This window comes from Lepisosteus platostomus, chromosome 11 (genome assembly GCF_059453375.1).
Source record: "Lepisosteus platostomus isolate fLepPlt1 chromosome 11, fLepPlt1.hap1, whole genome shotgun sequence".
NCBI lineage: Eukaryota > Metazoa > Chordata > Actinopteri > Semionotiformes > Lepisosteidae > Lepisosteus > Lepisosteus platostomus.
The window spans coordinates 3,498,383-3,522,282 of record NC_142621.1 but is presented as its reverse complement, the minus strand read 5'-3'; the positions used below and the strand labels follow the sequence as shown (position 1 = coordinate 3,522,282).

The window sequence follows — 23,900 nt, the reverse complement described above, 5'->3', positions numbered from 1 at the left end:
GTGTCACCTGGATAAGGTCCATTTAGCGGGTCAGCACCGTAACAGACAGACACAGTCAGACACACTCAGTCACACTGCAGGAATGCAAGACGGGAGAGAAAGGCAATGCCAGTGTCTCTCCTCTCGTTTCTGCAACATCTCTACGGCATCTCGTAAAAACCCAAACCAAGAAGGTAAAATAGCAAGGGTGAAAGTAGGAAAATAACGAAGGTAGTGTTAAACTGATTAATGACTGTCCAAATTGCTCATCACGTAAAAAGAACAGTAACATGTTTAAAGTCAATTTAATTATATTAATGTGATATTAACCCCCCCCCCTATACTTTAGATTAATTGTATGATAATTAGACCTTAATCCTGAACAACATACCTAGCTCTAAACCTAGGGCTATTTGCAGATTGTATCTGGTTTCAGACAGTTAAAAAACACATTTATAAATGTATTTACAACTTTCTTCTCATAAATCCAATTCTAGAAGCTTTATTGGTTTGACCGATGAATTTCAGTCCTACTGTAAAACGTTGATTTGCAACCACTAAACTTAAGTTTGGCCAGATAAATAAATGCCGTCCTTGCTAAAAACAAAATGATGCACAAATACTCTCTGCTGATCCCTTGCTGTTATTTTTTACTCAATACTAAAAATCTATCATTTGGCCAAGAGCAGTAATGGTTCTGGTGATTTGGATGGAGTCTCAGGTAAGAGTAGACATTGTAAAACAATCAAAATAACCTCAGTAGCTTATCTGGCCAATTGTGTAACTGTTGCATTATAGCTCTGATGCAGGGGTATCTCACAGCACTGCACAACCTACAGTAGTCAGCTCTGAATACTTTGAATCCAGTTTTGCTCAAGAGGTCACATGACCTTTCTGGACTAAAAAGCAGAACAACGTCAGTCAGTTACTAAGAATGATTTGCCTCAGCCTTTGCCTAAATCAAGACAGCAACAGGCATTTAAAATGCAAAAGCATGAACACAACAGCGCAATCCTTCTGAAGTGTAGTGAAAGAGCTGGTGAAGGACACTGGTAGAGCTGCTGTTCGAGGCTGTTTAAAGCAGAAGAAAAGATTGAGTTTGTCCTTGCAAATCAGATAGTGAGCATTGTGACTGACCTCACCTTCTGTTGGGGAAAAAAAATCTCAACAATGTGCTGGGGTGGAAAAGAATGCAAGACTGTTCACCTTTTTGGTTTTCATTTCATGTATAATGGCATGAAGGATTCATTAACAATACACATGCACAATCATTACACATATACTGTATATAAACTTTCTAAACTACCAACTTTCTAAACAGGGAAAGAGTGAAGAACGCCCTTGCATACAATGGTTTATGCATCTTTTGTTCTGTTTTGTCCATCCTGAACAGAAAAGCCTGTGGACTGTAGATCCGACTGTCACATTGCTGCTGACTAAGTGCACAGAAGATGCAGGCAGCTGGAAAACCTTTGGCTCTGATAAAGGGACAAAATGAAAACAGAACAGCCAGTGAATGTGTTTGCCTGAAGGTCCAGAGAGTTTGGAGGTTAAATCACACTTCACTGGTTCTGAATCATGGATCAGCCTCCACAGGCTGTGAGCTAAATGTCAGAGAAGCCACTTGTTAATCAGAAATGCAAAAAGTCATTCTTTTTTTTTTTTTACAGGAAACAATTTTGAATGAGAAAGTAGAACACAACAAAATAAATCATGGCTTGTGCTTTCTCTTAGAAGTCGACTTGGTAGGTATGGTATAAGCCATTCTATTTTCTTCTGCAGATGACTTAACAACCCATATGCTTTGATATTTTATTTGTGTTTATATTAAACTCTTTCTTTGATATTATTTTCTTGACTAAAATGAAACTTGTTCCAGTTTTTCTTCCCGAGTGAAATTAAGCTCAATTATAGAACAAAAATGTCCCATTCAGTGTGTCAGAAAACCTAAGTCAGCTATTATTGACAGTTCTATTGTATGCACGCTTTCATTAACTGCAATTTCCCCATCCAGCCTATTTTCTTTTCTTTTTGTGTTTTTTTTTTTTATTCAGCCATGCCCGGTAAAAATACTGCTTTCATTCCACAAAGCAGGTGACCTCCATGCCCCAAGAGATTATCAATAATGGATTGGAAATAATTTGGTTCTCAGGGGAAGGCTTTGAGAAAGAGAAAGCATACTCCTGATCCTTCCATTATCAGAAAACCATGTGATCCCAGTAAAGGTCTTGGCAACGCGGAGTCTATCTCCACATACAGGGTGCAAAACAAGACTAGACCTTGACAACAGCACCAGGTCCTCACTGGGCACAGACACCAGTTAGCCTCCAGAGACCAGAGTGATATTCCCCATACGTCATTGAGATCATAGTAAACCAGCGTTACAAAATGATCACATTCCAATTTAGAGTTTAATTAGAGTGAATGTTGCACAAAGAATAAATACATATGTTCTAAGGATCTACTGTATGTGTTTATATTGTAGTGAATATCCACTTAAACCCAAAGAAATAAGGCCCTACCTTTTTCCTCAAATTAATAAATACAGATTCTTCAGAAAGAAAAACATTTTCCTTTAACACTCGATCCTCTCCTCCTACAAAGGTAATTCTAGGTAAACAGTTGGGGAAGGCCAATAAGCTGCGAATGTTTGCAGCACAACTGTCACAAACACTTTCAGCAAGAGCCAGATACTCACTCCATCGCCTTCCCCGCTTTGGAGAGCTGTGGAATTTGCTGTATCCCACCACCTTGAACTCCAGAGATTTCTGAGCAGAGGAATCCTGCTCACTGACCAGCCACTAAAGGAAAAATCGAGATGCTCACCCACCTACTTTCATTGGAGCTTTCATACCAACGCAGTGCCTGTGTGTTTCAGTCCAACATGACCCTAAAGACATCCTGTTAACACACCAATTAGGAATATGACTCACCAGAGTGCTTCCTGCCCACTCACTTCTGCTGAAGAAAGATATTTAGAATTCAGTCAACTGCTCTCTGACGGGTCAGGATAACGGAAAAAACAGACCTTTTCCGTCTCTCTCTATGTCAATGCAACGGGAGCAGAGATGCACTGGGTGCCACTGGATTCACAGAACAGCTGGCGGACCATATGGAAATACTACCCTTAAGGTTTAAGCCAAGCGAATAATATTCATTTCATCTAACAGAAAAGATGTGAGATACTTTCTTACTGCCATTAGAGTCTCAGTAAGGGTCCATTATGCACCCCACTGACCAGATGAATTGTGATGTGTGTGGAAAAGGTCTAGTGCATGCAATGTGGTGGGCATATAATTGGTGAGTCTCCCAAGTACATCTTCACCCACGTACCTGAACGGCAGCATGTGAGGACACAGAATTACTGTCCCCAAGCCGGTGAGAAAAGAATTAGGGATCATTCCGTTACGTGTTTAATACCAGGGAAACAAACAATTTTCTTCATTGACCCTAGATTGTGGCTGGGAACCCACGACCATATTCACGACATCCTTGATTGAACCTGCTACTGTACCATCTATGAGAATAAACCATGTGAATGTTACACTATGCTCGGAGCGCTCTCTTGAGTATCATTTGACTTCTACGATCAAGACTGCGATTTACCATCTCAGAAACCCAGCTTGATTGAAACATACTTAACTTGAGGGATGCCGACGCGTTATTATGCGAATCTACTTCTTGTTTCACAGATGCTTACCTGGTGATCTTCCCCGTGCGAAAATCAGAAGGTTGTTCAAAATTTAGCCCCAAGGCTGCTGCCTGACACTAAGCAATAATAATTGCTGTATTGACTACCTGTGAATCATCATGTTGTCTTGAGGTTGACTACATCTCCCTAAGAAGGTCTTCACTGTTAAGGCCATTAAGATCTTCAGGAGCTTCTTATTCCAAATGTCCAGAGCACTCTGTGAGACTGGCAAACCCTGAGAAAAGCACTTCTGAAGAAGAAGTGCTCAAGTACTTGTGTAACCTCACACTGTACACGTCTACAGACCCTACTCTAATACTTAACCACTGAGAAGATAAAATAATATATTCAGTTGTGACTCATTACATTCACACACACATTGCTAATTAAAAAGGCAACATATGGTAGGAGCATTAAATATTTCACAGGGGATCTAGAGACACTCACAAGCAAAGTTTGCTCAGTAAAGAATAATTCACAATTACACTGAGCAACGCAGCCTGAACACCACCTATGGTCAAACTGCATTTCGTTCTTCCTGATCTACAAGGTCCATAACTAGCCCAGGACCTAGGTTTAAGGTTACCATGTCTGTCTGATGTGATATATAAACTGAAAGTTGAGAGACCGTGACAACCTGGAGACTTAAAACAGAGGTTTAGACTGATTGAGGTTGCAAGTTCAGAAGCCTCACATTGTACCAGGTAACTGTCCTCCACTCTTGTCCTAATCAATTTACTTTTTCTTTCCATGCACGACGAGAAGCTTCCAGATCTTTTTCTGCGCAGTAATAAGCGTCATGCTAACGTGCTTGAAAGGGGGTGGCGGGATATTGCATCTCTTGTTCACGACTTAACACCGAGGCGCTTCAAGCGGGAAGACCATCAAAATCGACCGAACAAAATTTTGATTCAGAACCGGGAGCTGTCCGCGGCCTGATTTAGAACTGCACAGCGCCTCCAGTGGGCAAGATGAACTTTTAAACCCCAAGGAGCCAGACAGGAGAGAGGGTGAGTGTGTGTACAGTGTGTGTGTGCGGGTTAGACGGGGAGGGGAATGAACGCGAGGAGCGATAGAGAGGGACGCTGATTCAAGGTTCATGCAACTGCATATCTTAAAAACACTCAGTGACGTTGCATGAGAGGCGGAAGGTTATACTTTTTCCTCAGAAAATCAGATGCAGGGATGTCGTCACTTTTGGGGTCGAATGCTGCGGCACGTTAATGCAAGGGCGATGATGTTCAAGGAGGCGGAAAACCTACACTTGTCTTAGGTTGCGTTACTTAGTCTTCAGTCATCTTCTTACAAACAAGAAGTTAAAACTATGCGAAGGAAACTGCGTTGATGTCCAAGCGTTAAAGTATTGCATTCAGACGAGGAAGGTCTGAGGCAAGACAGTCGCATGCCCGCTAGTCTGCTTGTGCTTTCGAGAGAGGGCAAAAGATCTCCTAAACACTCCAACCACGATACAGTACATCCTCCGCTGTCCCTCAACACAACCCTCCCCCGAAAATGAATAAGGACTGACGAAGGACGGGAGCAGATGCAAAGCGCGAGTAGCTCTTTGGTTTTATGCAAAGTTTTCGAAAAGACGTCTTGGTTCGATCTCAAAACGGAGCAGAACGACAACGGTGTTTTCTTCAAGGTTTTTTTTTTAAAAAACACACCCTTTTCCCCGTTTTTTTTTCCCTCTCTCAAGCAGTCAGGCAAGCAAGCCTGTGTTTCAGCGTTTTAAAACCCTTGTGTAACTCGGAGAAGGCAGAGTTGATCTGAGGAAAAAACACGCCCGCACCACAGCTTTGCGCAAACGACTCACCTGAAGAATTTTTGAAAAGGTAAGGCGAATGTTATAATAGGACTTAAAACATCACTCACCCCGTTCGTTTAAATCGCATCATTCCCCGATGTGCTCTTCAACAAAGGAGTGCAGTAGTGTTTGCATACCCTTTGAATTGCAACAGTCAATATTAAAATGCGTTTTATAATCGACCGTCGACGTCTCCTACTTTCTCCCCCTGTCTTCTGTATTTGTTAATTTGAAGTATGCGGGTAGTCTGTGCTCCGATATTTTTATACACGTTTATTCATATTTTCCAGTTTTAGTCTGTACACGCGAAAAGGGCACAGACGCAAGCCTCTAATGAGTACCACACCAGTGCTCCAGAAGCGTACGGACGCGACAGTCATCATTACCGAGATTACACTGATGTTTGTTTCAGTCGCAGCGCTGACTGGGTTGATGTAAAATCGCACGGCTGTGAGTTGAATACGTATAATCTAGCAGGCTTGACGCTGGTGTGGGACAGGCGATGGAGGGCAATGAGCAGCGAGATTGGATTTGAAGTTATAGATAATCGTTTTGTCGTTCGCCCGGGTGAATAAAGAATGGCTTGGTTTCTCCCGATAAGTAGACGCTATGTTAAAAAAAAGAAATGAAGAAAACACATTATTTATGCTGCCGCTTTTTGCTTGTAATTTGTTGTTTTAGTTTTTGTAAGAATAATTAGAATAACCAACCTCATTAGTGAATTACGACTAACAAGTGCTACCAGACTAGAATATTACAGGCTTTAAAAAACATCTAGATTGTATGCGTGTTTGGTATCACGTTTCTTCACTGATTGATAGAAAATGTCAAAGATAACTGTTAGGGATTTCATTTCGTTTGCATCTGATGGGAAAACCACTTAAATTTGCTTACAATTCTTATAGTTCGAATGTTTTATTAGGGAGCTATGATTATACTGTCATTTGATAGCTTTCTTAAAAAAATCAAATCTACAAGACAAAATAAAATTGAAGGAACCCACATGAAGTCCTTGTCCTTACTCTATTTTCCTGTCCATTTTTGTAACCCTGAGCGAAAATCATACCATCTGCTGAGGCATCACTAGGGCTCTGAAAATGAGCAACAGGATTTCAGAAGATTCAAACAGCAGGAGAAAAACAAACTCAAGTGCTTATTTAAGTGCACATCTAATAATAATTCCTTGAGTTTAGACCTTTTGCCTTAAAACATCCCAAAGTGCTCCAAACACAAGAGAAGACCCAACTCATCTCGCCGACGTTCAGCTCTGCCCAGGTGTTGTATTAACTGTGGTTGTAAGTGTCGTTACGAATCCACCCTTCACTGGCAGAGTCAGCACAGTATCCTGCACACACCTGTATCCAGTATCTCAATCCCTGCCCGGCCCCTCTCTCCTGGAGCCCTCCGTGCACATTATGGTGTACTTTTTCTGATCAGACCCGAGCCCCGTCATTCAGACGCATGTCGACTTGCAGGAGGAGATATTTACTCATCACTTGCACGATTTAGTTTTAGGGAAACCCAAAAAAAGTTGCATGTTCCAGTAGCTGGCACTTCGCAGGCTAAAGGTTGCTGAATAAATAGGTCCCAATAGCAAAAGACAAAAAGTATGAACTTTTGGTCCCAACAAGCACACACAGCGTTAATAGAATTACTATTAAATGAAATGTGGGAAAGCTTAAAATGCAATGGTTCTTTAACAAGGTCAATTTGAGCTCAGGAAACACATTCACCAGATGATAGCCCTTCTCTGAGGAGTGGGAGGGTTTGGAAATGTAAACAAAGCATGAGCTGAATGAGCAAACAGCACAGAAGTGATATCCACATGCTCTCATCAGATATTGCATTAATTCCGATTCGATTTGATGCTCCTAATTATTCCAGCCTGTTTTAATTGCAACACACTGAGCAGTTGTGCTGATGGCTTTTCTTGCTCCGTTTCAACATCCACAGTGTAATTTTGTCAAGCAGTAGTGTTCCGAGTCTCCAAGTGGAAAATGAGATCTTGCATACAGAAATGCATGCAAGCAAGCTCATAAAATAGCTTGTTGGGTGCCCACACAGATCATTACACAAGCGCAAAAACTACAATAGTGTACAAATCCCAACAAGTAAGAAGTCTTTGATATGGAGGATTATCACAGAAAGCAGAAGGAATAAGAAAGAGGAAGTAACACTGAGTGCCATATCTTTAGCAGGTTAAACTGGAAGAATATTAGGCTGTCAAATGTTGTAAGAATACATGACTGTGACCAACACATAAATGACACTGGACATAGTCAGTGTTTCAGTTAGTTGAGGGTTTGCAACCCTAGGCAGACTGTAGGAAAGTGTAAGCTGAATCTTGCACATTTTCTCAACAGTTTACAACCGAGGAGACGGATCACTTTTCAGATGGAAATTTCTTTGGAGTCTCATGCATATCCCTTTGAAATCAAAAGGAGGATTGTTTTGTTTCTTTGTACAAAAACTCAGGAGATGCTGCATAATTCCATCATTCTTATTGAAAAGAAGCTGAAATAAAATGTAATAAAATATCAATGTAAAACCTAAAATGTCAGCAGAACACTGATAATGACTGGAACCAGTAACCCTCTTGGCCATTGAGAGGATGCTCCTTCTCACAGACACTGAGCTGAAAACATCATGCAGTAGGCCCTCAAAACTTTAATTATCAATACCCTGCCAGGGCAAAGCTGGACAGTATTATTAAATGTGTGGCAATTGTGCAATTGCTGCACAATTTCAGCACTGTGCTTTCTACATTTTCTGTCCTTCATTTCTAAATGCTCTGCAGTCCTGCATAATCCTCGCCGCTGAAATGATCCTGCATAAGAAATTAGCTCTGAACTGATAGGAGTAATTTTAATACAATATGGTTGGTTTCTGAATACCAATACCCCCCAGCTATTTGAAGGACAGACATTTGATGACATCATCTGCATTAGAATGCACTGATTGGAAGTACTCATTATAGTTTAGCTCAAAAGATGTTCTGTCTGCATTTCCTTTCTTCAGCTTGAAGAATTTCCCTTCTTCAGCTTGCTGGTTGAAATACAGTATGGTACAATATCATTTCAGCTTCTGTACTTGTTACCTTAGGTTCCCAGAGTCTTTACTCTTCCACTGTAAAAGTCCTAGGGCAACAGTATTATTGCAGGAAAAGGGCAGCTGTGATAAGTGTACTGTCCTTTATGCATATTTAACAACACCTTAATTAACTATGTAAGCACACATCCAGAAATGATCTGAAAACAGCAGAAATAAGTACGGTAAACATCTGCATAGAAAGCTTCTTTTTAACTCTACTTATGTGAGATGACTTTTAAAATGAGGTGGTATTTATTGCTATCCCAGCTGTCCAGATGTGTCCCTATAGCATGGTTCCCAGTCCTGTCTGTTGATTTTTGATCAAGTTCTTAATCGCAGCCTAATTGATTTCAGTTTTAAATCTGGAGCATATTTGCACATTTTTCTTCAGCTCTTTACAAACGGGATCCGTAATTGGGTGTCAACCCTGTACCGATTTCTGAGTTTTGAAACTTCTCTCATTCAGGTGGGTTGCCTGACATACAATGGATCTCTACGGAATAAAACAGAGAACTCGTTTTGGGTGTTACTCCCACTATGGGCGTGTCTGTTGAATTACCACGCCCACTATGGGCCTGTCTGATGAATTGTCAAAAATCATCAAGCTGCTGTAAAAGTAATGGTACTGTATGGGACAGTGTCATTAAACTTCCTGGCCTTACGTCACAGGGCAGGTCAGAAGGACCTGCAAAGGAAATCAAAATGAGGTGCAGAACAAGTTTCTATTCAAGAAAGCTTCATATTAGAGTTTTAAGATGAAAGCTATCTGTGAAACAGCACACAGAAAAGATTAGGTTATATCTAAACAAAGACTGGCTCCATCCCCAGCTCGCCCTGATGGGCAGGTAAGGATTTGTGTGAATCAAAGGTGAGTCAGGGTCTGTTACCCGACAAAACGGACAGTCAACAAGAAACAAGAAAAATGAGTTAGTGTTAGTGTGGAAACACCACAACAATAGGTAATACACAGGAAATACTAAAAACAAAAGTACAAGAACAAGAGACATCTAATACACAATTAAGAATAACAACAATGAGGACAGGTATACTAAAAATGTGCTTTTCTTTATATATGCTGCAGGATGATGATGAAACGGGATTCCAATGATATAAAACAGGTAAGTAAACAACGAATGTATGTGTATGAAAGATCTCGTACGAGATCATATGACAAAAAAGCCCTTCATCACATAAGGAGCTCATACACAACCACTTCTAAACCTTGGTAGGTGTCATGACCCATCGGGGATGTTTAAAAGCGTGCAAATGAATATGTACAAGCTCTGAAGTCACCGGACTGAGGAGAAACGCAGTTTAGAAAGGCTTTTTAACACTTTAGCCCCAATTTTATTTGTGCCTTTTCCCTTCTAAATTTAGCCTTCCCTATGCCAGAGCCTCCCCACAGCAGATCTACAATTATTGTCTGGCTGGTTTAAGTATCAGAAGTTCTGTGCAGGCAAAGCAGGTAATACCAGGGCAAAGAGGAAACGAACAATTTCATTTCACCCCGATTCCCTGAAGCAACTTGTCTCCCTTCACCAGTTCCATCCCAAAAGACTCAACACACCTCTTAGGGCAACAACTAATTTAGCCGCTTCCCAATAAATGTACCAGGCCCTTTCATCGAGAGCAATAGCTGGGCATTGTTTTACATGTAATACTGGGACAAAACCCAATTAAAAAGATTCAAAGAATAATAGTTGTGATTGATTGCAAGCGACACAACCCCGTATATAACAATTGCGGCAGTGAACGTAGAAACTGCACAAAATACGTCCACCTCCCCTCTGACCCCCCAAAAAAACAAAGAATAAAGGACAGAAATACTTGGAATTTGTAAACTTACCAAGTCTAACCTGGAGGGGAACGAGGACAGAATCGGTCAAGAAGGCAGAGTTCTCTGCTCCAAACTGACTTCCTGCTGAGCCCTGCTAAGATCTTTAACTGGATTTTCTTATCACATTTAGAATCACGTTGCTAACGTATATAAACCTCTAAAGCTGTAAAGTGTTTCTTTAAATCAATTTTCAATGTTTAAAATCTAAGCTTTGCTCACTGTCATGGTTCAGGATTGTCATGGCTTAGTAATTTTCTCCTTTGCTTCCTCACTATCTGCTCCTTTTGTATGTTCAAGCTTTGATCACCCCTAGCATTTCCATCAAAGCATGCTATGACATGAAAGCTCAGTATCACAGGCAGCGTATACACAGGCCTTTCACACATCATACACTGTACTCCGGCTACTGCTGTTTCTAATGGTCTGCAGGTAACTGTGAGCAAAATCAACAAAGGGTGAACAATGCATGATTATTTACATCTTTTAAGATTTTAGATCTTTTACTGCAGTACATTTTGTATGGGGCTTTGTCCGATTTGCGATTCATGTTTTCTCAAAAGAGCGCGCAATACTTATAATCCTGGGGGGGCGAGGGCACTGTCACAGCACCACTGTTCCTCTCTTTAGATACCCTGGCTCTTAATTCATTTTCTCTCTCCCGTTAGCAGATGTGCTCCCACTGAGAAAAGCAGATGTCCGCCGCAGGCAGCCCGATTTTCCTGTGCACCACCCTCAGGCAGTGCTAGAGAGAGCCGGCGCGGAGGGATGATGTTCACGGATAAAAGCACCACCACGGTGCCCAAGAAAGGGCCGAAGAAGAAGAGGAAGAAGACGAGGCCCCAGGGACTTCCCTCCCCGGCCCTGTGCTGCGCCTGTGGGCTGTGCATCATGCTAGCGGGCATCAACATCACCCTGGTGGGAGCCTTCGCCTTCGGGACCTTCATGCCCGTGAACAATCCGCCCATCATCATCGGGCCCATCCTGCTGGTGGTGGCGTTCGCCTTCTTCGGCGCGTGCTGCGTCTGCAGCCGCCGCCCCCCCGCCCAGAGCTCCCGCAAGCCCAAAGTGGGGAGCAACCTGGGCCTCATCCACGCCGGCAACACCGCCTTCGAGATCGAGATGAGCGAGCACACGCTGCAGGACACCACGGCCGTGCAGCTCAGCCCCACGAACTCCCCCTGCTCCTCGCCCAAGTCCAGCCCCGCCCCCGAGGGCGCGCGGGCCTGCAAGCTCTTCACCATGGAGGCCAACGGGCCCGCCGCCCGCTACTCGGCCGGGGGAGAGGCCGTCCAGCTCAATCTGCCCCGAGACTTGGCCGCCACCTAGCACACCACTGCGTGTGGGCTTTAGAGGAAAGCGCGTGCAGAGCCTCCATCAGCTGCGGATACAACCGAGGCCATGTGGCCGGCCAGCAGTCCAGCGAGCGACGCACAAAAACAAATAAAGACACCCACTACAGCAGAATGAGATTCTGTCCGATTTAGCCACATGATACCACGCGAAATGCAACTGGGACCTCACACCCGAGAGCGTGCTATCCCGCCTTTTGCGGAAGTGAAACGGCCGACCAGCACGTCTGAACTTCTGAAGCAGGAGAGCTCGTCAGAGAAGGCCGCTTTCCCTTGGCCTTCTGATGGATTTCAGGCATTTAGCTCTTGTCTAAAGATACCGTGGCTCCTTCTGTGCTTCTGTGATGGCGAGTGCAGGAGCAAAGTGCATTTACAGTATTCTGAGGCAGAAGCACCGTGTCCAGGGCTCTCCATCCCTAATCCTGGAGAGCCACAATCCAGTTTTATGGGACGCTTTGTTTAAAGATTATTTACCGATTATGTACATTAAAGATTAGAAACCCCCATAAGATACTGGTGAATCAAGCAGGAAATCTGTTCAATTAAGAGAACTCTGAACTGTCCTAAATGATCTCTGAATGAGGTTTAAATGACTTAACAAATCGCATGTTCAATCTATGACAATGCACTTGTTCCATATCTTTACAAATTGGTGATTTAATGATGACCTCCCCTGCCCCGGGTACTGGGGTTCTTCAGGATCAGGGTTGGAAATCTCTGTTGTGCTTCATTTGTACAAAGTTCCAGTCAACAAAAAATATCAATCTCCTATGGGTTGGCACCTTTCACTTAGTCCTAAGGGTCCTATGAAAAGTCCTAAGAAACTGTTCCTCAAAAATGGGATTATGAAAGCCTCAAAACACATCTACCAGATTCAGTGTGGTAAGAGAGTACAGTACATTGTGAAGAACAATATTTGTATACAGTGAGACAGGACATAGGTTGTTTACAGTATACGTTTAATTTGTCTACAGCTTTGTGGTTTATTTCTTCATGTCTGAAAACTGTTTTTTGTAACCGACATATACTGTAAATTTTCATCTGCTAACGTAAAAATGGGTAAATGTCTACAACTGCCTTCTGTACTTGTTGGTCACCCCACAGAAGTTCTGATTCCTCACACTGCACGATCATGATCCCGTGAGCTTCATTTCTCAGCTTAGGTTCCTTATATTTTTAATCGGACTGAGGTGTAGCAGTGGTCTTGTGAACAAATTGGAGTCTCGGGAGTTAATGCAGGTTTGAAAACATGTTCGGTTTACACTTCCATGGCCTCTAGGGGCTGCAACAGTATTGGATAGGAGTGCCTAGACTGTTGTATTGGTGCAATCAGATCTATAAATCTATAAAATCACAATAAGACCTATAAAACCACGGTATTAAACATCGTTTTTTTTAACTGGCAACTAACATGCTTCCCCGTTTTATTTCTAGTATGTGCAGAGAACTATGAAGAAATAATTTTATCAGAAACATGACGGAAGCAGTCAAGGAGAAAATTAAAATACAATAAATTGCTGCTTTCGTTTAAAAGTGCGCAACGTAAGTTATTAGACTACGGGGGGGGGGGGGGGGATACTGTAAGAAAACACATTCAGCATAATGGTACGCAATTAAATGCAGAAATCGCTATGAATACTGGGATATTGATTAGCCCTGCCCAGGATTGACATAGCAACCCCAGTTGGACACATGCCTACCCTCCAATTCCTCCTACACTCGTTTATTCTCCTCAGTATGTAGTTGTAGGGTTCATAAGCATATAAAAGACAGAGAGATACTTGCCAAACGTAACATTAAAACATCATCTGTATGTCTAATTACCTGTAATATAACACATACTGCCACAGTCAAGTTAACATGGGGCTGGGGGCCGATTTCAGCTTATTGCGCACTAGCACAGTTTATAAACACGATAACGATGTTATATAACCTTTCCAAGAATTAGATGGGAAACCACTATTTTATTAGGCTGAGTTTTTGCATAAGCAACAGGCTATTAGGTTTTAACATCATCTAATTTTCTGCCAGATCTCCATCCTCCAAGGATTTGTAACAGATTGAGACGCAGTAAAACAGCATAATAATGTTGGTCTTGTAACAGAGAAAAGATACTTTGAACACAGTACAATAAAACACAGTGGCAGTAATTAAGTCAGACTCATCGGTGATACAAGAATTCTCTTTGTTAAAAAAAATAATCTGGTAACATCCATTTGGATGTAAATTGTTAATTGTCAGAAAAGATCAGATCCCTCCTCGATATGAAAAAAAACTCTTTTTAGAAAACTGCCAAAGGCTCCTTCCTAAGATCCTAGACTTGTTAGGAGACTCTTAGACTCTTAAGCCCAGCAAACATGTTTTTTTTTAAATTAAGTTTTGAGTAAAATGCTGTATAAGAATACAAATGACTTCTCAGAATAGGATCCAGGCACCTCTTCCCAAGCCAGGAAAGAGCTCACCTCCTAGACTGAAACTGCAGACACCATACTTCTCTGTGATGACTCACCGGGGACAACTACCATGACTCTCCGATACATGGCTCTGCTCAATGAGGTATTTGATTGTGTGTTGCTTCACGAACTCTCACAAAACAGACCCCTTCACTGATGTTAAGGCCGTCCAGTCTCACTTCCAGCAGTCAAAAGAGAGGTTTGCAACTGCACTGTCATCCGATAACAATAACCAGTAAACTGGTGGATATTCTGCAGGTGGGGCAGCACCAAAGCTGCGATAACACTGGAGAATCAGAGGAAGAGATACAGTAGCCCTGTTTAAATACCATATGTTTAAACTGGAGAATAGAAGCCAACAATCTAATTTACTTATCCTTGGCTTATTAATTTAAAAAAAAAAAAACATCTACCATCACCGGGTGGACCAGTGAAAAAGCATAAGGGCAGCCTTCTTATGATCAATCTTCTCTGCTATACTGACCGACAGCTCATCCTTCAGGTGGCCAGAAAATTAGATGCTTTGATATCTTTGACTTCATTATGCGTGTCTCTCACAGTACAGGGCAGAAAATGTTTTGCAGAAATCCCTTCGCCCACGTCGAGTGGGGAAACTTCCTGCGTTACCCAGCCAGGCTGAAGATCATCTATGGTAGCCCGTCGGGTTTGACACAGCACATGAAGCTGAACAATTTGCCTTTGAGCTTCACAGCTCATAAAGCAGTGTTTATCTCATGGGCTGGACTGTACTCACTGCTTCATTGTTAAACTTCCAGAGTTTTTTTTGTTTTTTTTTTCCCCTCTGTCATTGTACATTCTTTTATGGACAGTCCTGTAGTTACAACATTAGCTTGGATTTTTTTTGCAAAACACAGTTGTGTTACATGTTGGCTTAAAGCCACAGAGCTGATTTATTTTGCATTTGGTCCGACATCGAACGATTGAATTGAATGGAAGAACTGTGGAATGTACTTTCTCTCAGCTAGTTAGTATAGTTCTGCATTTGTGCATGTTTCATTGATTGCCTTTAATTTTATGCTTAAGCATCTGGACATTTGCTGTTATGTTGTCGTCTTTTTACATCTGATCCTTTGTTATCTGTTCAAACTGCTGACTTCTTTTTTCTTGCACTTGTGCTTGGTAATGATCTGTTTTATGTTACAATATGTCCTGGTCACAGGTAACTGTTTGGCCCCTCACTGCTGTGGTTTTAAATCTTTTTGGAATTACTTCATAATCTTACATCCGGGAAAGCGGATGTCTCGATTTCCACCCACAAAAATATCTCAAGCTTTAGGATTTTTATCTTTTAAGACAATTCAAATTCAAATGGTATGACTTCAGAAGACCCCATTTCTATACGCAGAGTATACACCTTATAATGGACTGGTGTTCTGTCCAGAATGTATCCTGTCTTGTACCCAAGATGCCCATTGCCTGGAGTGCTGGGAACCAGCTTACTGCTATCCTACATTTGGTCTAAGCAGTGATCTGCATGCTATACAAATTGGCCTGTGCAAAGGCAATTGGCTGCCTTTTATTGCCATCTTTGTTTCTGACAGAAATATCTGTACGATCAATCATCAGCTGGCATCAGCATCACGCCTCTTAACACACAGGGGTCCACATATCTTATTCCACCCAATGTTCAAGATACTCTCTTTGTTTTTTCCCCACTTATGGCCTTACATTACACATGTACAATATTCCTCAATTTCTATACCCGTGATCCTTTTTATGCATACATGGCATATTCACGCACACTCACGATTCCTGAAAGACTATTTTTAAATATCAAGAAAAAAATAAGTAAAATATTAGGAACCCCTATAAAATATACTCTCTCTGTGGCTAGGAATCCGTGGTTGACGTCAGCGTTACGAGACAGACTTACAACAGCTTTTGCTTTTGCAGCCATAACAATCCCCAGTACTACAAACCCTCCTGGTCCCCACTCCCCCGCTACCGTCATCACAAATCCAACTCCAGGTAATCCCGCTCGTAGGAAGGAAAAGCATCATTTGCATGCCTGTGCCTTTAAACCAGCACGCAGAAACATTTTACGAGAGAATTTGAAAATCTGTCCGCACATTCAGAAAGACGTACGTGAAAGCCAATAGTCAATATTGCTTCCCTACTCTTTTTCCATCTCCTGCGACAAGGCCAGTGAGAGATTTCAGGTCCCCTGGGTAGGGTGACTGCCTTAGCAATCAAGGTCTCCTGAAAGACCATAAAAGGGCTTTCTTAATCTGTATCGAGCTGTCAACAAGAGGAGTACACACCCCTCCGAGACACCCTCCAACCTTTTGGGCGAGAGTATTTTAAAAAGAGTCAAGCTTTTTTTTTTTGTGGTATTCAAGATTTCTACCATTTCGCTAGCAAGATCTTTCTAGAAGATACAGCACGTTTTTATACCGGACTACAAAAGAAACATATCTAGCATTTTTCTGCAACGTGAGCTCTGCAAGAACTCTTAATGGACTCCAATGTGAGGGAGCTGCACGTGTCATTGACTGAAGAGGTTTTATAAGAGGGATGTGGTAACATGCTGTTTGTCAGTGAAGGCGAGCCAAGGCAGGTCAGAATGCAGTGGGAGAGATGGGTCTCTTCCTAATTTGTGGTTAATAATAAGGGCTGTACATACGGACTACATGTTATTTAATAGTGCAATCGTTTATCACTTTAGAACAACACAGATCACTGTACAATAGCACATATGTAATACACAACAAAAGAGAAAAGATATACATATACTGTACATACAACCTACATGTTTGAGAATAAAGCTCATTTCATTTTACAAATTTCTGTTTAAAGCAGGTGTTTATGCGGATTGTAATGCAAATATTTGCTAGTAATCTTATGTTACTGTTGTCCTGTTCTTCCTAATTTCCCCATGCCTATACTACCCATTTTATTGATAACGTTATGTTAATAAATAAGTACATTAGTAAGTATCATCACTAGCATCTAGATAATCTCAAATCAAATGATGTACAGTATTCAACTGCAAAAAAAAAAGTTATATATTTTGCTTTTCAGGTATGATTTGATGTGTTTACCGTTTCATGCCGTTACGATCAAAATTTCGTCTAAACATAAATGCTGTATAAAAAAAGCTCAAGTGAATAAATAAGAAAAACAAAAAAAACCCCGTCATGTGAATTAATTTTCCAGCACGGAAGGAAAGTTGAGTCAGTTCTTCAGATAAGAGCGATATTGCACTGGAAACATAAGGGAAACAGCCCGCAGCCTGTCTGCTGGGGAGACAGCAGGGCTCCATAGTTAAACCTGCTCTCAGACTGGCTCACTTCCACTCAGTGGGCATTCCTGCAGTGAGGCCGTTTGGTGTCCATCCTGTTCCCATGCCTGATGGGGGGCACACAGGCGCAAACTGCACACTGCTTCCCGATTCTGCTTTAAGGCGTGTGGTCAACTGTAACATTTCCCCGTCCAGTTCTCCTCTGGACTCCTGGACCCTCCCTGTTGGGGGCCAATACTGTTTTTTTTTTTTTTTTTTTTTTTTTTTTACAGGCTAACAGAAGTCCCCAGTGAACGGGCAAAAAAAAAAAACTGCTCTTTCCAGAGGAGAATCGTAAGCTACAAACGCCGTGCCTCCCGATCTCTGTGCATCCCCCAGCCAGCGGTAGCAGGCGAATCCGCCTGAATCGGGTCCGATTGCCCCGAGCGGCTCAGGAAAAGCTGTGGAAGTCAGAAGCCCGAGGTCTGGAGCAGAGGACAGGTCTAAAACATGATTCTGACCGTCTTCTCTTTTAGTCTTAAGCCAACCATGCGCTGCGGCCCCTGGATTTGCCTGTGGAGAGACGGACACAGCCGTTTCCCCAGACCTACGCGGGTCTCGTCTTTTGCACCTCGAGCCGACCAAACCCACAAGAGCGCTAAAGCAGCCCTGAGACCACAAGACGCCTTTCATGTCAATAATACCGCAAGCTCCCGGGTTTCGGCCACGATTCCCCTGGCCCTTGGAATCACTGTAACAGCTGGCTAGAGGCACAGCCCAGATTCAGCCTTGCAGTGAAGGGTTTAGCGAAACCCCACACTACCAGCACTGCCGCCGAGCCGCCAGTGTAATCTCTCCACGGAAAAACCCAAAGCTGCTGAAGAACAGAGCCGACACAGTACGGCCCGGTTTCCGTTACAATCAAACGGCTCGCGTTGGCGAACCATGTCTGTGTGACATCCCTTATAAAGACCCTGTGACAAAAACGTCAGCTTGATTTTTAAATAGTCCAGGTGAAATATTCTGTACACATGCATGTGATTTCTAGTGGGATTTGAACAACACAGCTGCCCATTTTCCACCAGACCGTAAGAAGTTAAATCTATTAAAATACAATTAATCAGGTAAAACTCACACAGGAGCCTCATCTCATTTACAGCAGTGACCTGCGGTTAATTTGTTTAGACTGGGGCAGGTTACAGATATAGCACAACACAGAATCTACCTACTTATTAACTGATGTACAGTTGTCAGCCTCCCCCTCACCTCCCCCTTCTTCAGGAGCTCCATTTATCCTGAGCTTTCAACATCAAACAATAGCTTATGTTAGAGCATGATGGATACGTTCGGAATAAATTAGCCTTATCGTGGAAAAGCTGTTGCAGGAAACCAGCCGACCCCTCTCCTGCTTGGTTTCTGTAGCTAGACGTCCCACCTGCCACATGTCTGTAAACAGAGAACTGCATCTGTGGATACGCAGACCCCTGCAGAACAGGCTAACGGCGGCAGTGAAAGACGAGCCCACAGGCCTGCGAAGGCGTGGTGCAGGAGAGAGCAGGGCGTGCACAACAGAGCCTACACAATATCGTTCCACTAACGCCGGGGTCAAACCATAACGTCGGCACGGTGTTTGAGGAACGCACGCGGGTAGATCATCCGCGAGGTGCCCTGGGATCAAAGGTCTGTTGACGTCACATGGCCTCAGCTTGCGTCCAGGTGGCACTGGGGAGACACCCACTGATCACTCCTTCTGACCCAGGGCCATTGTCACTCTCACTCTCACTGCCCCTGTGGTCTCCCTGGCTGGGCTCTTCCCCCGCCGTTTGGCCCTGTGATGCCCAGTCCGTCACAGGCCTTGAATGGGGATTGCCCTGAAAAAGCCCAACAGCCTCGTTCGATGGGCACTGCAAAACGAACACAGAAAGTCAACCAAGGGAAACGTTTAAAAAACGGATCAACAATGCAGCCTGAGCTCATTCTCCTTTCTATATAAAAAGCAGTCGGCCTAGAGAGACCGTTGTTCTTGATACAAGAATGCAGTGCATCTTTGATAAGGGTTTTAAATATTTTACAGATCCTGGTTATTCAGGGCAGGAAGCTACCATCCCTGAAGACTGAAGCCCTGTATTCAGTAAGGAGCTTGGATATTAAAGGCAGCACCTTTGGGACGATGCTCCCAGTATACTCTAAATCATTTTAAAGTTAGACCCGTGCTATGGAAAGGTCTCCGATTGAGGTATAATAAATTATAAATTATTATTTCTAACAATAGAGCAGGAGATTAAAAACAAAGGCTCATTTTCTAAAAGTGATGGGAGGCGGGGGTGTAGGGGTGCTCAATGAGATGAGAAAAGTTTCAGACTCACACCACCGCAATGACGAAGTTCTGACAACTAATCTTGGACGGATCTTTGCCAGAAAAAATAAGCTACCGTTTGTATCGATTGATTACTCCCAAAAACAAAACAAAAAAAGTAGAACAGATTTTATTTTTTCATGGTTTAATTATAACTGCAGATAAGATTGATATGCCATTCAGATAAGACGCACTCTCTTAAAGTGAGCAGTTCTGAGTCCAAGAATTTCAAGACATGAGTGAGAATTTTCCTAGATCTTTTGTTGAAGACCAGTTAGCCAGCTAAGCCAGTGTTAGTCTTGGAGTTTCCTTTCCATTACCTTTATTCTAACCCATCCTTAAGTATTTAAGTATTCTTCAGGTGCACAATCCTCTTTATACTCATCCGAAAGCTATTTTTCCCCCGATCTGACCACCATAGATCTTGTGGGAATGCATGTCATTTATTTTACACCACTGACAAACAGCTGGATATGTGTTCCAGTAGATCCCATCTGTTGTGTGCTCCACTGTTCTTCCATGCAGACTTCAACAAACTCAGTTGTGCACTGCCAATACAAGCTACTGTACATTAAAGATGATGCAGAATAAACTTTGGGGTGTGTGAATTAAACATCAAGTGAAGATAAAAATAACATGCTTGTGACGTGCAGGTCTTTTTCCAGCCAGATATTCTCATTTTTGCAGAAACATCTTGACAGGACCAGAATTCTTCACAGTGCAATCAGATTATATTAAGACCAGAATTCTTCACCACACTATCAGATTATAGAAGTCTGTTCAGCACAGGAAGACTGAAATGGCTTTCACAAAGAGCATTTGATATGAATTAAAATTATGGTATGAGGGATTATTGAAATAATTCAGGCATTTAAATTGACTGCTGTACCAGTATGTGCATGACATTATAAATAATCTCCACTTCTTTAATCCTAAAATCCCTGTTAGTTAAGACTGTATGAATAAAAAGGTCTCACAGCAACAGTTCCAAAACTCAGATTTCTTTTCCGGGAGAAACCGGTACACTATCAAGTAGAGTGTCAGTGCCTCCAGGAATGCAGCTGAGCATAATTACCAAATCTCTGTTATCACTACCCTCTACTATGAAAGTAATCCCTTAACTAGAAATGTAGGACTCCCCTTTAAACTGCTGAGCCACCTAATCTTTACCAGAGGAAACAATCCATTAAAAACTTCATCCGGCTCTCTTTCACTAAAGCACTTCAAACTGAAGTACTGTGAAAGTGCTGCAGAGACGTGATGATACTCGAAGACACAAAAAAAATCCCCTACAAATGTATCTGGACTCTCTTCCACACGTTGCCATGATTGAAACCTGCGTTCGCCAGAAGACAAAACTGAACCATGGGATACCTTCCAGCTTTCATCCCGTCCACCTCTACACACATGGGCACAGCGCTGACCTCACCGCTTCACAGGTCAGTGAGAGCAGGGGGAGTTTCCAACACCAGACCTCTCTGAGTTTGGTACTGTTGATTTTCAACATCCTCTGCACTGTACGCACTCCACAACGTCTTTTCAAACTCCGCAATGCATCATTTTAAAAAACGGGAACTTCATGGCTGAACAGTGTCCCAACTTTTTCCTCATCCAATACAAACCATCTGGGTGTAAGCTCAGCCATTCTGCATGGAGTCATTTCTCTCCTCTGCGTAGACTTGTACCATACACCTGTCATCTGCTTCATTTTGGATTTTTGCAGAATATAGCTGCCGTACTTTACATGCAGAGACATTTTTAAAAGTACAGAGCAGCTCTTCGCAGAACTGAACATTTAGTAGCAATTTAGAAAATTGTCTGTACTTCAGTGGTGGCTAATGTATCCACTTATATCTAGATCACTTTGGGATCCTTAGGGGCTAAAAGTACAATATAAAAGCAGGGAATTACCATCATTACCACAGGGAATGAAAGAACAAAAAGGCTGCCAGTTCTTTGCTCTTGGAGAGAAATGCTAAAGTAAAGAGTTGATAAAGGTCAATGATACAAACAGGTGGTTTCTGATTATTGCTAGTAGTAGGAGGAGCAACAGCAGGTACAGGCAAGAGCAGTAAAGGCAGCAGTAGTTGTACTAGCAACAGCAGTTTAGCAACAGTAGTAATCATATCAGTAGCTGTAGTAGCTATAGAGACTATGATAAGAAGCAATAGCAGTAATAGTAGTAGCCGCAAAAACATGTTAAGTTAAAACAATATAGACCCCCGGGTAGGCATATCCGCCTAAATCTGCGTTTGCTTTTATGGCTACACTTTACGTGACCAAAACCAAACATTTTTTTAATCGTTTCACAAAACATCACAAATGCAAGTGAGCTCCAGTGTCCCCTAAACAGGACCCTTAAGTTTGGCTTCACTGCAGTGAAACTAATTTTGTCATAAACAAATCAATAGTACAGAGCAGCTGTGCTAAAACGGACACGGCGCTTTAGAGAGAAACTGCACAACGTGTAAATATCTATATTACAAAAAAAAAAACACACAACACCGCGCAGTAAATATCACAAAACACAAGACAGTCTAAGCTTTTCAGAACTGTTTCGTACATGTAACTAGGTACATCAGCATGAAGCAAAATCAACCCTTTTCATAGGAATATTCATCTTGAGTCTCAGTTTAGAAAAGGAGCAAAGTATGTCCATATTTTTCGGCTGACAAGCAAAATGCAAGCGCAAAAGCAAACATTCGCAAAAAGATATCATGTTTTTCTTTACCTTGAAATAATGGCTTTCAGTGTACTCTGGAAGTTCGCAGGTTTGTAACAACAGCCGCTGGAATCCTCCTACACCTTCAAATAGACCGGCTGCAGAGAAAGCTCATCTGATAGGTTAAAATAGCCGTCATTCAGGGAATTCTGACCATTCAGAGACTTAAACCCGCCTCTCTGAGAGAATGCGCAGGTTACTAAACCCGAGTACTAAATAAGCGCAGAAATACCACAAAGGTTAAAAAAAGGTGTAAAAACCCCGCAAACTTGCAGATTTGTTTTATGTTCGTTAGAAAAGACTTACAAAAGAAAACTTACATCCTAGGCGGGACACAACTCCAGAAACTGACTTTTAAAGAAAGACAGTATGATGAATCTGTGTTGTCTGTGTGTGTGGTTTGTTTTGGATATTTATTTCTAATGCGTGTGCTGAGGAAGACATTTAAAACATCAGAGAGGTTGTCGAAGGAGTTCTGCTTAATTCAGGAGCCTCACCAGCCCTGTTCTACATTTGGGGGAACTTTCCAACTGTAATAGCTTATCACGAGTCTCAGGAGCTAATTGCGGATAAGGCAATAAACAGGGAGCAAATTAGTTACTAGGCAACCTGTGGCTCTGCTACCAGGGCACACAGTTGTACTGTAGGTCTGAGGTGCATGTGCGCTCGCCTGAGAACAACCTTGGACCTAAGGAAGCTCTCCGTCTCTCTTTCCCCTGAAACAAGGTCATTTCATGGCTGCTTTCCCACTGCGTGGAGCCCGTGGTGGTCAAACAGTCTCTTGGCGGAGCTGCAGAACGCCACCATCGACAAAAATGGCACGGTTCCTCTTCTCGATGTAAAGGTGTTTTAACTTTATAGATAGACGCAATTCAGGGTCATTGCTGGCGAAGCAGCGTGGCGTCATGGGTCCCCAGTGGTATCGACAGCAGTAGGAGAAGCGGTCTTAGTAGCAGTAGAGGTAACAGCAATGGCAATAAGGGCAGAGGTTGTAGAAACAGCAGTGCGGGTAGCAACTGCATTAGGTCTGGCAGTAGCTGTAGTAACAGCAGTAACTGTAGCAGCAGTAATAATGTCAATGATCACATTACGAACAGAACAAGTAGTGCATTGTGTGGTAGTGCATTGTGTTATCGTGCCACCTAGTGGCAGAAATGCCGAAATGCTTCCCAAAGATAGCACGCGTTCAAACCCGCAGTTTATCGCTGGCTGTGCGCACCACCGCCAGACCCCAACACTACGACAGGTCCTAAACAAGGGACGAAAAACCACAACCGATATTCCAGTGCCAATGGGATTTTACAACAGCACCATCAACGGTCCTGGGGGTTTAAGGTTGATAATGAGAGGAAGTTGCCCAGGTTGCCTGTCCGAT

The 23,900-nt window shown here is 42.5% G+C and overlaps 1 protein-coding gene and 1 long non-coding RNA gene across 4 annotated transcripts in view; one reads left to right on the top strand and one right to left on the bottom strand.

The window, feature by feature from the left end:
- Positions 1 to 22,615, bottom strand: part of LOC148651778 (uncharacterized) — a 44,750-nt gene extending 22,135 nt beyond the window's left edge. Inside the window, exon 1 of one of the 2 annotated variants that reach the window (XR_015925165.1) lies at positions 22,535 to 22,615. This is a non-coding gene — a long non-coding RNA (uncharacterized LOC148651778). Of the gene's footprint in view, positions 1 to 5,545; positions 5,938 to 22,534 lie in introns of those variants that run through there. The other variant, XR_015925166.1, reaches the window with a different exon arrangement.
- Positions 4,495 to 12,830, top strand: tmem275a (transmembrane protein 275a). Of its 2 annotated transcripts, XM_088597896.1 has the most exons (4): positions 4,495 to 4,680; positions 5,373 to 5,505; positions 9,649 to 9,685; positions 11,073 to 12,830. In XM_088597896.1, the coding sequence occupies exon 4, from the start codon at positions 11,170 to 11,172 to the stop codon at positions 11,728 to 11,730; it is 561 nt and encodes a 186-aa protein (XP_088454022.1). In that variant the 5' UTR covers positions 4,495 to 4,680; positions 5,373 to 5,505; positions 9,649 to 9,685; positions 11,073 to 11,169; the 3' UTR covers positions 11,731 to 12,830. The 2 variants fall into 2 exon arrangements, with proteins under 2 accessions (XP_088454022.1, XP_088454024.1); XM_088597898.1 differs by lacking the exon at positions 4,495 to 4,680 and having other exon boundaries at positions 4,692 to 5,505; positions 11,070 to 12,830.
- Positions 22,616 to 23,900: the final 1,285 nt, after the last annotated feature.

Excerpts from the sequence above, each read along its gene's own strand:
- tmem275a (XM_088597896.1), top strand. The coding sequence starts at position 11,170 with ATGATGTTCACGGATAAAAGCACCACCACGGTGCCCAAGAAAGGGCCG.